The following is a 13164-nucleotide window of genomic DNA, read 5'->3' as shown; positions in this document are numbered from 1 at the left end:
TTTAGAATTTATAAATCAGCTATTAAGAGTTGAAAGAATTTTATTATACAATATTTCAAAATTTAAGGGGTTACATGTTACATTTGTAAGTTTAAGGAAAATTCTGTTACAACTCCTAAAGTTCAAGATAACTATTAAATTTATCCTTTTTTGTGAATGTAAGGTTTTTGGAGGTTCAAAACCTCTAAAAACCCTCACTTGTTCAACCTACTAAATTGGTGGATCAGGTGGTTTTAATACGATGTTTTATTACTTTATCTTATTTTATTTTAAAAAATCTCCATACATTTCATCCAAACACATTGTTAAATTCTATTAAAGGTTTTTTGATAAAATATAAACCATAAGAACTGATTTAGTAGAAGAGCATACATTTATTATTGAAGTGTTAAACAAATTAGAGGATTTTTATCTTTTTTTTTTGGAAAGTACAATTTAGTATCTTATACTTTCGTCTTTTTTCAATTCAATAATTGAAGAAAGTTTTATGATAAATCGATAATTGAACTATCGCGCCGTTAACACTTTGGGGATTCAGCGGTTAACGCCATTAAGTGCACTGATGTGGCATGCTGACATTAGCACTACGTATGGCATGACTCGATGGTGTCAGTACGTTGGCTGATGTGGCATGTAGATGTAAGCATATCATGATGATGTGATACTGACATTAGAATGCAACGTCAACACACTTAATGGCCTTAGTTACTTTTCTTTTGATTTGCTAACAACACGATAGTTCAATCCTCGATTTATTGCGAAATTTTCTTCAATCCTTCCTTGCATCGAAAGGGCGTGCAGAGTACAAAATTGCATTTTTCACTTTTTTTTTTGTAAATTAGAAACTGCACAATCAATTAGCCATTTCCACTATTAAATTAGTGAATAGACTATTTAAATTTTAGGATAATTTTAATTAATGTTATTACATAACTGGATGGCAAAAAAAAAAAAGAATTTATATAATTGACCTAAACTAATTTGATGTTAAAGTTTAATTATTCTTGTTGTTTAACTAATGTCATTATTTTCCACAAAATTACTAAACCTACTTTTAGATTTGCAATCCATATGGTAAATTTTATCCAACATCTTTGAACTTAAGGCACGTAACATAAAACTCTAACTTTAATTTGTGACATAAACCCTTAATATTAATTTAGTGAATATAAAAACACTTCTAACTTATTATAATGGATTTCTCATTTATAAAAATAATATAACCTTTTTTAAAACAAATTTGAAATTACTTTTCTATTCTTAAATAAAAATAACATGCTCTTTCTCATTTTTCCTTTTCTTCTCCACCCACTCAATGTCTTTTCTTTGTGTCTTCCCCTTTTTTCCTCACCTCTCCCCTCATGGCCTCATTTACCCAATATTGGATCACAATTTTCAACCCATTCCCCCTTTTTTTTTTTTTATTTCTTTAAAATCCATTCTTCCCCACCTCTCCCCTTATTTCTCCAATCATCCCCACTCCCCTCTGCACACCCCCATTTCTCCTTCAATCGGAAACTCTCCTTCTTCCCATTGGTCACCTTCCCCTCCTTTGCACCATATAAGATTGATGCTTAGGGTGCTCATTTCTTTTTGTCAACCTATCCCATAACATTGTCTTTTGTCCTTATGGGACAAACATCTTGACTTATCGAAAAATTAATCATCTTGGCCCCTGCATTGGCACAGCCCTTTGCCATCTCAACTTGACCTTTGATGGCTTTGGAACACGCTATTGTGATTACATTGAGGTCACCTGTGTTGGGCCTTAAAAGGCATGCAACCAGAGTATCTTCTATATTAATCAATGCCCAACTGCCAATGTTGCACCTTTCAAGTTAATGACTCGACTTGATAGGTATAGTTCATGAAATGTATATTTGACTGAGACGGTTAAGGAGAGGTTTCTTATTGAAAATCACAAAAGATTCATGGGCGGGCTTGGCTTGCAACTACCTTTTATTTTTCGCTTGCCTAATGTGCTTAAGAACTAGATCGAGTCTCTGTAATCAACTTTTAATTTTGCAAGGGATTGTCCATAGGAAATGGTCAATTGGGAATGCAAATGGGCAATAATCACCATCATCATGGGTTCAATGGTAATTACAAGTAAGGGTATCGATTTTGTTTGGGTGGATGTTAATGCTCATTGTGGGTTTTCTTTTTGCCATTAGAGTTTGTAAATTGACATGCCATTAGATTTTGTTATCTTAATTGAGGTCTTGATATGTCATTTTGCAATTTGCAAATTATAGATATTTTTATTGCATTAATTTATAATTTTGTAATTTGTAAATTTGATTTATGATTGAAGCTCACTACCCTCTATATCTTCTATGTTGTTTTAATCATACTCACTCGTCGTTTTGATTTGTGATTAAAGATATCTAAGTCTCATGAGCCTTCTTTATCCCTCTCCATTATTTCTAGTCCCTTTTCTCCATTATATTGAGCCAACTAGATTGAAGATGCTAGTAATAATGGTGAAAGAGAGAAGAGGTGAAGAGAGTCAAAGACAAACATAAACAAAGTGGATTTGCAAAGAAGAAAAGGGTGAGAGAGACAAAATAAATAAATAAATAGCAGAGAAAGGCTTTAACATAAAGAGGATGAGAGAGAGAGAGAGAGAGAGAGAGAGAGAGAGAGAGAGTATGGGCAGTACATGGGAATGATGGTAGATAATTTAGGGGAATTTAGGTTTTTCATTTCTTTTTTTTTTTTTGGTGTTATAACCAGGAGATTAGAAAATCTTTTATGTTCACTAAATCACTGTTGGGCTCTCTCTTTTTTCATATCCATTTCACTCTCATGCTTTTGCACTTAGGGTCTCCACCTCCTCTTTATGCTCTCTTACTTTGTTGTGCACTCGATCTTAAATCATTATCCACATCTTTCAGCAGTATGATGTAGTTAGCAAAGAAATAAAAAAAGGGGGGCAATGAGTAGAGAGCAAGAAGACATAAAGAGAAGAAGGAGACTTGAATGAAGAAAGGGCTAATTTGAGAGTATTTAGATTATTTTCCTTTTTTCTCTTTTGTTGTATGCCACGTCAATATGTTAATTGAAAAATGTGTTATCTAAGATAATAAGAACCCATTTGGTTCTATAAAAATTGACCCAATAATGGAAATGAATAGAAATGATTCTCTTTGTTCGTGTTTGAAAACTCGTTTTTTTCATTCCCACTCTCACAAATTAGGGAATCCGATTCTCACAATTAAGGAAATCACCATTCCCCTTTTCAACTTGAGAATCAAAATACAAGAATGGAAATGATTATCTTGTTAAAGGCTAAATGCTCAATTTTATCAATGTATTTATTAGGATGTTTCAATTTTTATATTTTTATATTATTAATTAAAATAAAAATATAAAATTATATTTTTATATTTCAAATAATTAATTAAAAATTATAAAAATTAATATAATTATAATAACTAAATAATTATAAATATAATAATTATAATAATAATTAAAATAATCTTACTAATTAAAATAAAAAAATAAATAAATATAACAATAATTAAAATATAAAACAATTATTTTTATATTTTTCATATAAAATAATTAAAATTAAACATTATAATTATAATTAATTATACCTAACTAGAATGAAACACAGTAAAAATATAATTTTTATATTTTCATATAATCGATTAAAGTAAAAATTTTGAATATAATTAACTTTAATTATTTAAAGTAAAAGAATAAAATATATTATTTTTATTTTTACTTACAATTAAATAAAATAGAAAAATTATAATTATAACTAATTCAATATAAAAAAAATATTATTTTTATATTCTCTTATAATAATTAAAATTAAAAAGTAAAAATATAAAAATATAAAAAAATAATTTTAAAATAATTTTTATTAAATACAAAATAAGTTTAATTCCTATTTTGAAGTTTATATATGTAAATCAAATAGCTTGAAAAGAAATTTGATTTCGATTTCATAATGAACCAAACATAAATAAAAATTTATCATTTCATTTCCTATTCTAAGATTTTTATTATTACTGAAAGCTTATTTTGCAATGAGGATAAAGAAAAAAAAGTTAATTTCCTTATTTTGTTAGAAGAAAGAAAAATAAAGAGTCAAATTCCCATATTATATAATAAGGAAAAAGGAGAAAGGAAAAAATTTGTGAGCACATGTGTGCAAAATGTTCAAAGAACACTTGGAGCAATTTATTTTTCACCCAAATTGGGTAAAAAAAAAAAGGTGGAAAACAATCTTAGTTTTTTTTTTCCCTCCATGCTCTTTTTTTCTTCCAAATTAATTTTATTTTATTTTTATAATTTCATAAATTATTTTATTTTAATTTTAATTTCAAATTAAAAAGTATGCATAATTAAAATATTTACTAAAATATATATAACTAAATATAGATTTAATGTGATAATAAATTATTATTCAATTGATATAATTTTATTATAAATAATTACATTGAGTAAAAAAATATTTAACCATAAAAACTATATTAATATAATCCATAATATTTGGAAACTATATTAACTAATAATATAATAATGCAAGAATATTTCTTATATCTTATCTTAGTTGAAAAAAAAGTTTGGAAAAGCTTATTTTATTATTTTTATGAATTAAACATATAAAATTAATTTTTAATTAAATTTTTTTTATATTTTTTAACTAAAATATTCAAATAAATATTTTTCTTCACAATAACTTTAACAGTAATATTAAATAAACCGCGAATTATATACTTGGAGCTTATTAATCTTGTGATTCAATTATGTTTAAAAAATGTTTTTTAAATATTATTAAAAAATAATTTAACTATTTTAAAATTTTAATAATTGAAATATACTAAATTTAATTTAAAATTAAAATTTAATATTTCATAATAAACATATATAAGGTAAAATTTTTTAAAATATTAAATAATGATGCTAATTATACACATGTATTTAATTCATTTAATATTTTACATAATAAATAATTTAAGAATCGGAAAAATAATATTATTAAAAAGATAATTTAAAATGCTAATTATACAAATATATTTAATTCATTAATATATTTACAAAATAAATAATTTAAGAATCTTAAAAATAAGCAATAGAAGACAAGGACAGTGTGGTCATTTCACACGTACAACGTCAAATTTTCAAATTAATTCAATTTCTTTCCTTGACCCGCCTGTCTCCTTTTCAATTGCCCGCCTCTCTCCCTATCTTAGTCATAGATCTAGGCCTTTTGCTTATCCTGCGCACATCACATGGCGCACGTTATTCAGCTCCCCTGCGATGGAGATGGCTTCTGCATGCGCTGCAAGGCGAAGCCAGCTACTGAAGAAACTCTCAGTTGCTCCACGTGCGCCACTCCCTGGCACGTGATTTGTCTTTCTTCCCCGCCGGAAACTCTGGCCTCCACTCTCCAATGGGAGTGTCCGGACTGCTCGGGTGAACCCACTGCCCCTGCAGCTGCTGTTGCCGGCAGTGGAAGTGAGTTGTTGGCCGCTATAAGGGATATTGAGGCAGATGTGACTCTTACTGAGAAGGAGAAGGCGAGGAAGCGGCAGGAATTGTTAAGTGGGAAGGTGGAGGAGGAAGATCTGAAGAAGAAAGAGAAGGGGAAAGAGAAGGAGAGTGAGAGTGATGTGTTGAATATTCTTGATGAGAGTTTTAAGTGTTCTTTTTGTATGCAGTTGCCCGAAAGACCTGTTACTGTGAGTTTTCTTATTTTACTTTGTTTTTTTTATTTCATTTCTGCAGATGGGTGTGTGTTTGTGCTTGCTCTGCTCCTGTTTGGTGTCTGCCTTTTATTTTTGTTTTTATATTTAAGGTCATTACTATGATTGTTCCTGTGGGTATTAGTGATTTTATTTGTTCTAAGCTCGGATAGTTGAAATCTAGGTTTTATAGATTTATGTATATATGTTTCAGCTGTTCACTGCTAATAATAGTATATCCAATCTAATGGGTTAGAATTTATTGATGAGGTTTAAATTGGTATGTATCTTTGACAATAATTGGCTGCCTTTGTTGCAAATTATATTATTTTTAACAATTAATGTCCCTTTGGTGCTTGAGATTGAAAGAACTTTTTTTTTTTTGGGGCGCTTCATTTACCACCTTTATTCTCATTTTCAATCTTTTTGTTATTCATTAATATCTATTAGAGATGTTAAAACAGGATGTTGGACTCATTAGTCTTTGTTCCAATTATGGCATTTCTTGGATTATTTTCTTCAGGTTCTGTATGCTGTGAATGGAACTCTGATTAGGAAATTGTTTAGGAAATTATGTGCTTCATGAAAGGCTAGGGATGCATGTGGTAACCAATGAACTGAATTGGTAACTATTGTTTTGTTTCAGACACCATGTGGGCATAATTTCTGCCTCAAATGCTTCCAGAAATGGATTGGACAAGGGAAGCTCACCTGTGCAAAATGTAGGAGCCCAATTCCCTCAAAAATGGCCAGTCAGCCACGTATTAATTCTAGCCTTGTGTCTGCCATTCGTATGGCAAAGTTGTCAAAAACAATTGTTGCTGGAGGGCTCCCGAAGGTTTTCCATTTTGTACATAATCAGAACAGGCCAGACAAGGCATTTACTACAGAACGGGCACAGAGGGCTGGTAAGTCCAATGCTTGCAGTGGGAAGATATTTGTCACTGTGCCACCAGATCATTTTGGGCCTATCCCAGCTGAAAATGACCCTGAGAGAAATCAAGGTGTCTTGGTTGGGGAGTGTTGGGAAGATAGATTGGAATGTAGGCAGTGGGGTGTACACCTTCCCCATGTCGCTGGTATTGCTGGGCAAGCAAACTATGGTGCACAGTCTGTGGCACTTTCTGGAGGCTACGTAGATGATGAAGATCATGGGGAATGGTTCCTCTATACTGGAAGGTTTGTTTCAAGATCGCTTCACAATTAACAAATTTTAACTTCATCAATTTCCTGCTTCCTTTGTTACTTTTTTTACAGTTGTTTTATTCATTGAATTAGGTAAATCTATTAGTTTTATCCATCATTGATTGTGGGCTGTTGCCACCATGGAGGAATTTTAACTCGCTGTTTCTTCCTCTAAATTTAGTTATTTGTATATTCTTTTGTCCTTCACACCCCTCTAGTATAAATTTCTGTCACTTTACATGTTCCGTTGCATTAATAAGGATAATCTACGGTGCATGACCAGAACATGGTTAATCTACAGTTAGTATTTTATCAACTATCATTCTATGTTTATAATTTAATTTTCTCATCTTGAAGTCTTTTTATGGGTGTGGATGGCAGTGGTGGCAGAGATCTCAGCGGAAACAAACGAACTAACAAGGATCAATCCTTTGACCAAAAGTTTGAGAAATTTAATGAAGCTCTTAGAGTGAGTTGCAAAAATGGCTATCCTGTCAGAGTTGTGAGGTAACTTGCAGTATTCATGATTCCTTTGTGTTTATGTGTATATCTATTGTGTTTTAGTTATTTGAGTGTCCATGAGCAATCTAGACCATTGCTATTTGTTTTATCTCGAGTTTTCAGATAATTAGACGGGGAGTAAAATTTTCTATATATGTTGGTCTTGACCGCTATTGTTTTGCAACCTGAAAAATAATAGCTATTGGCCTTTGGGAGAAGGTGTCCAGGCCAAAAAGATAAGCAGCATGTGGCAAGTTAATAATGGTATAATACTATTCAAACTCAAGGAGGTGCAAGAACTTGTAGCTTGAGCAAGATTCAAACTCAAATTATTATTACTTTTTATACACTTGATCTTGACAATATTTAAAAAAAAAATATTTCTTTTAACTTTCTTATATAGACCATCTATTACTTTTTTTTTTAATTTCAATTTTTGTGTAATAATTTAGGATTATAACCTATTCATATCTAAATAAGTATTTTTTAAAATAACCATTTGTAATAAATTATTTCTTTTATCTTTTTTCAACCATAACTTATTAATGTTCAGTTCAATTCCTCATTTAATGTTAATTTGTGTGATTTTGCAAACTGTGTAAAACAATTCATGATAGCGGCCCTGTTCATGGTTCATTTAGTTCTCTTATGTTATTTGGTCTTATGCAGTATATAACCCACAGCATTTTGGCTTGTAGTACATACGATGATAAAATGTGTTTTTTGACTGTAAACCATGGCAGTATGCCAGTATGCTATTCTTATTGTAGATTGGAATTGCAATTTCTCATGCTAGGCTAATTTTCTTGGTTCTATGATTTAGCAAGTGGCTTGCCAGGGCTAGGAATTGGTAGTTATGTGCTGGTGTTTTATCATATTTAGTTTAAGATGTTGTGCGGACAGCATCTAGTTGAATTTGACTACACATTTCTGATGTTAATTATGGCCAAAATTGATGAAACTCTAGCACTTTTTTTAAACAGGTTATTGGAGGTACTTATTGCCAATGGATACACTAGAAACTTAGCATTTTTAATGTATTGGCTGATATTGGTTTTTGCCTGTAATGAGGGTTGAAATTCTAAAGAATGGGACAACCCAGTTCTCATGTGATTACAAGTTTTCAATATGAAATACACATGATAGTTATTATTATTATTTTTGTTTTCACTTTCTGCAGAATATGATGATTCTGTGATGTTGTTTATGGCATAATTTAGGTTTAATGTTTTATACTTGGCTTCATTTCTTTATTATTATTATTATCATTATCTTTTAAAATTTCTATTTTTTTCAATGTTTTTTATACTTGCTGTTGGAAATGAGCAGATCCCACAAGGAGAAGCGGTCCTCTTATGCCCCTGAGAGTGGGGTGCGCTATGATGGGGTCTATAGAATAGAGAAATGTTGGCGTAAGGTTGGAATTCAAGTAAGTACATCGCTGCTCAACAAATTTTTCTTTCTCCGTGTTCTTTTCAATGTAGAAAATTTTATTGACAGTTTTTCCTATATTAGGGTTACAAGGTCTGCCGGTACTTATTTGTTAGATGTGACAATGAACCTGCACCGTGGACAAGGTTTGTGTTTGACAATTTGGTTGATTTGTTTCCTTTATTGTACTATTTCTCAATTAATGTTTCCAACTTTAATTATAGTGATGAGCATGGGGACCGACCTAGGCCTTTGCCTGTTGTAAAAGAGCTGGCCAAGGCAACTGACAAAACAGAGAGAAAGGAAAGTCCATCATGGGACTATGATGTGAGTGGATTTGACCCATAAGCTTAAATTTTTTTGTTCTTGGAACTGTTTTCTTTTTATGGTGATGATTTGGTCTTGAATAAATTTGTTAAATGCCATCACAGATGGAATTCATGCATTGATGTTTGTTACTTTATTGTGAAAGGAACTCACACATCATAATTAATTTATTAGGAAGAAGACGGTCGCTGGAAGTGGAAAAAACCTCCACCTCCTAGCCAAAAGCCGGTTGATACCGGAAATCCTGAGGACAGGAAGAGGTCACAGAAAGCCATAAAGAAAGCACAGAGTACAAATGTGAGGGAGAAGCTTCTAAAAGGTTTGCATTCTTTTTTAATTATTTTTTTCCCTTCTTCTCCCTTGTTATTACTTATTAGTCATTACATTGTCTGTTTTGACACTTTCAGCCAATAAAAATTTTGTACTTGTCTTAAGTTTGCTGCACTTGAAATCTTTTCAAATTATTTTTCTCTGTGCTGAGTTAAGTTTCTCAAATTTGAAATAGGATTGAATTGTCCTTTTAAAAGCTTGCTGGTAGATATTCATGGTAAATCAACATCAGTGGTTTTACTGATATGTGGTGGATTTCAACATAAACGTGTTCATTGTGTTTATGCATGCATTTTTTCTTTTTGCTCCTTTGTAATGCATTTTATATTCACTTTGGTGAGTGTTGGTTTGCAGAGTTCAGTTGTCAAATCTGTGGCCAAGTGATGACTCAACCAATTACAACACCCTGTGCACATAACTTCTGTAAGTCATGCTTGGAAGGTGCATTCACTGGGAAGACGCTTATGAGAGAGAGAAGTAGAGGTGGACGAACACTACGAGCACAGAAGAATGTCATGAATTGCCCAAAGTGTCCAACAGACATCTCTGATTTCCTTCAAGATCCTAAGGTGTGATATAGATACATATAATTGCTCATTACAGACTTACAGTATGCAGGCGTGCCTTGTTTTCTATCTGATCAAAACTTGAAATTGATGAGGCCTTAATACTGGCTTTAATGAGTCAGGCGTGTTATACCAAGGCCTTGGCTCATTGGCTCAAAAACCTAATTTTGTGGCTGTAAAGCCTCTTGAAAACCGTATTTCATATTAAGGCCCCTCTATCCCTTCCTGCTTCTCTCTCCTTTTTCATTCAGAAATCAACCTCATCTTTGCTGCAGCTGTTGCAAGAGTATGATGTTATGATTAAGCCAAGAAGCAACTAGAACTAGTATTAGTCTTGAAATCTAAGAACTGCATTGAATCAAATGAGTAAATGGTATTTTAACTTTTCTGCTCCATTGTCTTTAAGCACGTAAATGGTGTGCAAATTGAAGCATGGATTATTTTTTGGTTGTTATTGACAGGTTAACCGAGAACTGATGGCTGTGATTGAGTCACTGCAACGCCAGACTGAAGAGAATTTGGATAATGTAGAGGAATCAATTGAGGATGAGGTGGTTGGCTCCGAGGAGATTCCTGCTGAAGCTGGAGAGACTGATTCTGGAAAGACTGCTGCTCAAACTATTGAGCCTCAGATGGCCATTGACCAGAATAAAATTGATCATGGGGAAAATCCTGTAAAGATTGAAGCTGTTGCAAATAGTTTTGAAAAAACTGGTGTTGGCAGTTCAGAGGAACCTAAAGTTAATTGCAAGCCCCAGAGGGCCAACAAGAAGAGGAAAATTCATCTTGATGATAGCTCAGTTGACAAAGATGAGGGAAAGAATGAGATTTCTGTACAGATGGTTGGGGATAGAAATGGAATTTCCAAAGAAGATAGCAAAAAATTGCTGAAGGTGACAGTGTGAACCTGCAAGTCCCTGCAGTGAAGCGTTCTACAAGGGAGAATGCTGACAGTAGAGTTCAATCATTGGAACCTGCTGTTGAGGTTAAGACTAGGAGCAGGAGAGTTCAGGAAGCAACAGCTGAAGGCAATGACTCACCATCTAGTCCTCTCAACGTGTGATCATCTGATGATGATTTTGAATGATAAGCTCTATCTCAACCTTCTTTTTAGAACTCTACAAAGCTCATGGTGACTATTTTTGAACTATGCATGTTTTTTTTTTTTTTGAACGGTTGGTTATTTTGGGAGCAAGACTGGCTTTGTTTTTGGGTGCTCAGCAGCAAGTACTGGGTAATCCGAAATCATTCACCATGATTAATCTACGTATGTATTTCATAATTTAAGGAGCAAGACTGGCTTCATTTTTGGGTGCTAAGCAGCAAGTACTGGGTAGTCTGAAATCATTCACCATGATTATTTTACCTATGTATTTCATAATTTAAGGAGCAAGACTGGCTTTATTTTTGGGTGCTAAGCAGCAAGTTCAGGGTAATCTGAAATCATTCACCGTGATTAATCTACGTATGTATTTCATAATTTAGAAAGCAAGACTGGCTTTGCTTTTGGGTGCTACTTCTGAAATCATTCACCATGATTGATCTACGTATGTATTTCATAATTTAAGGAGCAAGACTGGCTTTACTTTTGGGTGCTACTGCTAAGCTGCAAGTACTGGGTAATCTGAAATCACTAACCATGATTAATCTACGCATGTATTTCATAATTTAGTATTTAAGTTTATCTTCATTTACAATTTTTGAATATTGAATATATGATGATCCATATAACTGATCCAATTAATTTAGAATGAAGACTTGATTGTTGTTGTAGTGTACACGTTCATCTTCTTTCATCCTTCTTTCTATAGAATTGTTTTTAGACAGGAAAATTAGTTTTGGATCTTCAAAGCTCCATTCCATGAACTATTCTTTTTTTAGTTTAATTTTATTGCAGATTATGATGTTGGACCAAGTAGTCATGAATTGGCCAACTTCTTGCTGCAAGTTCATAGTGTCCATCAGAATATAAAAGATTGGTTAAAATTTAAATTTAAAATGTTTTAATTACAAAATGTTGAAATAATAAAATAATTTTCTTTAATATAAAATTTTTACCTAAATTTAATTTATCATAAATCTAAATATTATAAAATCTATTTATTAAATATATAAATTTTACATATTTATATTTTATATTTATAATAAATTAAATTTAAATAAAAAAAATTATTTTAAAATAAAATTTAGATTAATATTTTTCCTGAAACACGCCTTTTCAACTCTAAAATTCAAGGGTAAACGTGGCATTTATAAATCAGTCAATATTTTGGCTTTTATTCATGATGGTTGAGAAAATGACAGGTATAGAAATTTGACTTCTAAATACATTGTAATTCACTTTAAAATTTGGATCTTTTTGGCAAAATAGAAATCAGTCAATTCTCAATTTTATTCCATATTAAAAATATTATATTTTGAAAATTTAATTTTATAGTCACTTTATAAATATATTTATTTTTATATAAAATTAAGATTTTATTTATTTTATAAAAAATATTTTTTTAAAAATTTTTTTAATAATTTTTAACATTTAGAACATATAAAAATATATTTAATGAAAAATATTTTTTTAATTAAAAGAAAATTTAAATCATTTTTCAAGAAAAATAACTTTTTATTAAAAAGAAAAAATTATTTTTATTTTTTAAATTTTAATAATTTTATTAAAATATATATATATATATATATATATATTATTAATATAATATTACAATCAAATAATAAAAAATATATTTTTCACATATAGTAAAATAAATAAAACTTTAAATTTATTTAATTTAATTAATTTAACATGGAGTATAATTATTTAACATAGTTAGAAGTTAAAATTTATTTAGTAATTTTTTAATATATTCTCTATTATTTTTACATTAAAAATTAAACAATTCATATTATTAAATTATGTTTAGAATTATTTATATTTTAATTTTTTAATATATATTAAATAAGAGTAAATTAATAAATTAAAAAATAAAATACTATTTTTAACCTATAATTTAAAACAAATAAAAAAAAATCATATGTATTAATAATTAATTTTAAAATTTAAATAATTATTTTAAAATCAAAGTCCATATCAAAGGTGAAAAAAAATAAAATTAAATTGAATTTAAAATATT

At 30.4% G+C, this 13164-nt stretch overlaps 1 protein-coding gene across 1 annotated transcript; it reads left to right on the top strand.

Moving 5' to 3' along the window:
- Window positions 1-5173: 5173 nt before the first annotated feature.
- Window positions 5174-11460, top strand: LOC110657630 (E3 ubiquitin-protein ligase ORTHRUS 2). The gene is made up of 9 exons (XM_021814920.2): window positions 5174-5699; window positions 6349-6881; window positions 7269-7394; window positions 8718-8817; window positions 8904-8965; window positions 9044-9146; window positions 9321-9465; window positions 9831-10045; window positions 10504-11460. The coding sequence occupies exons 1-9, from the start codon at window positions 5250-5252 to the stop codon at window positions 10945-10947; spliced, it is 2178 nt and encodes a 725-aa protein (XP_021670612.2). The 5' UTR covers window positions 5174-5249; the 3' UTR covers window positions 10948-11460.
- Window positions 11461-13164: the final 1704 nt, after the last annotated feature.

Source organism: Hevea brasiliensis, chromosome 13 (genome assembly GCF_030052815.1).
Source record: "Hevea brasiliensis isolate MT/VB/25A 57/8 chromosome 13, ASM3005281v1, whole genome shotgun sequence".
NCBI lineage: Eukaryota > Viridiplantae > Streptophyta > Magnoliopsida > Malpighiales > Euphorbiaceae > Hevea > Hevea brasiliensis.
The sequence above is the reverse complement of the archived record's forward strand: the minus strand, read 5'-3'. Positions and strand labels throughout refer to the sequence as shown.

Excerpts from the sequence above, each read along its gene's own strand:
- LOC110657630 (XM_021814920.2), top strand. The coding sequence starts at position 5,250 with ATGGCGCACGTTATTCAGCTCCCCTGCGATGGAGATGGCTTCTGCATG. Across the intron at positions 8,966-9,043 it reads GAACCTGCACCGTGGACAAG|TGATGAGCATGGGGACCGAC; the intron begins GTTTGTGTTTGA and ends CTTTAATTATAG. Across the intron at positions 9,466-9,830 it reads GAGGGAGAAGCTTCTAAAAG|AGTTCAGTTGTCAAATCTGT; the intron begins GTTTGCATTCTT and ends GTTGGTTTGCAG.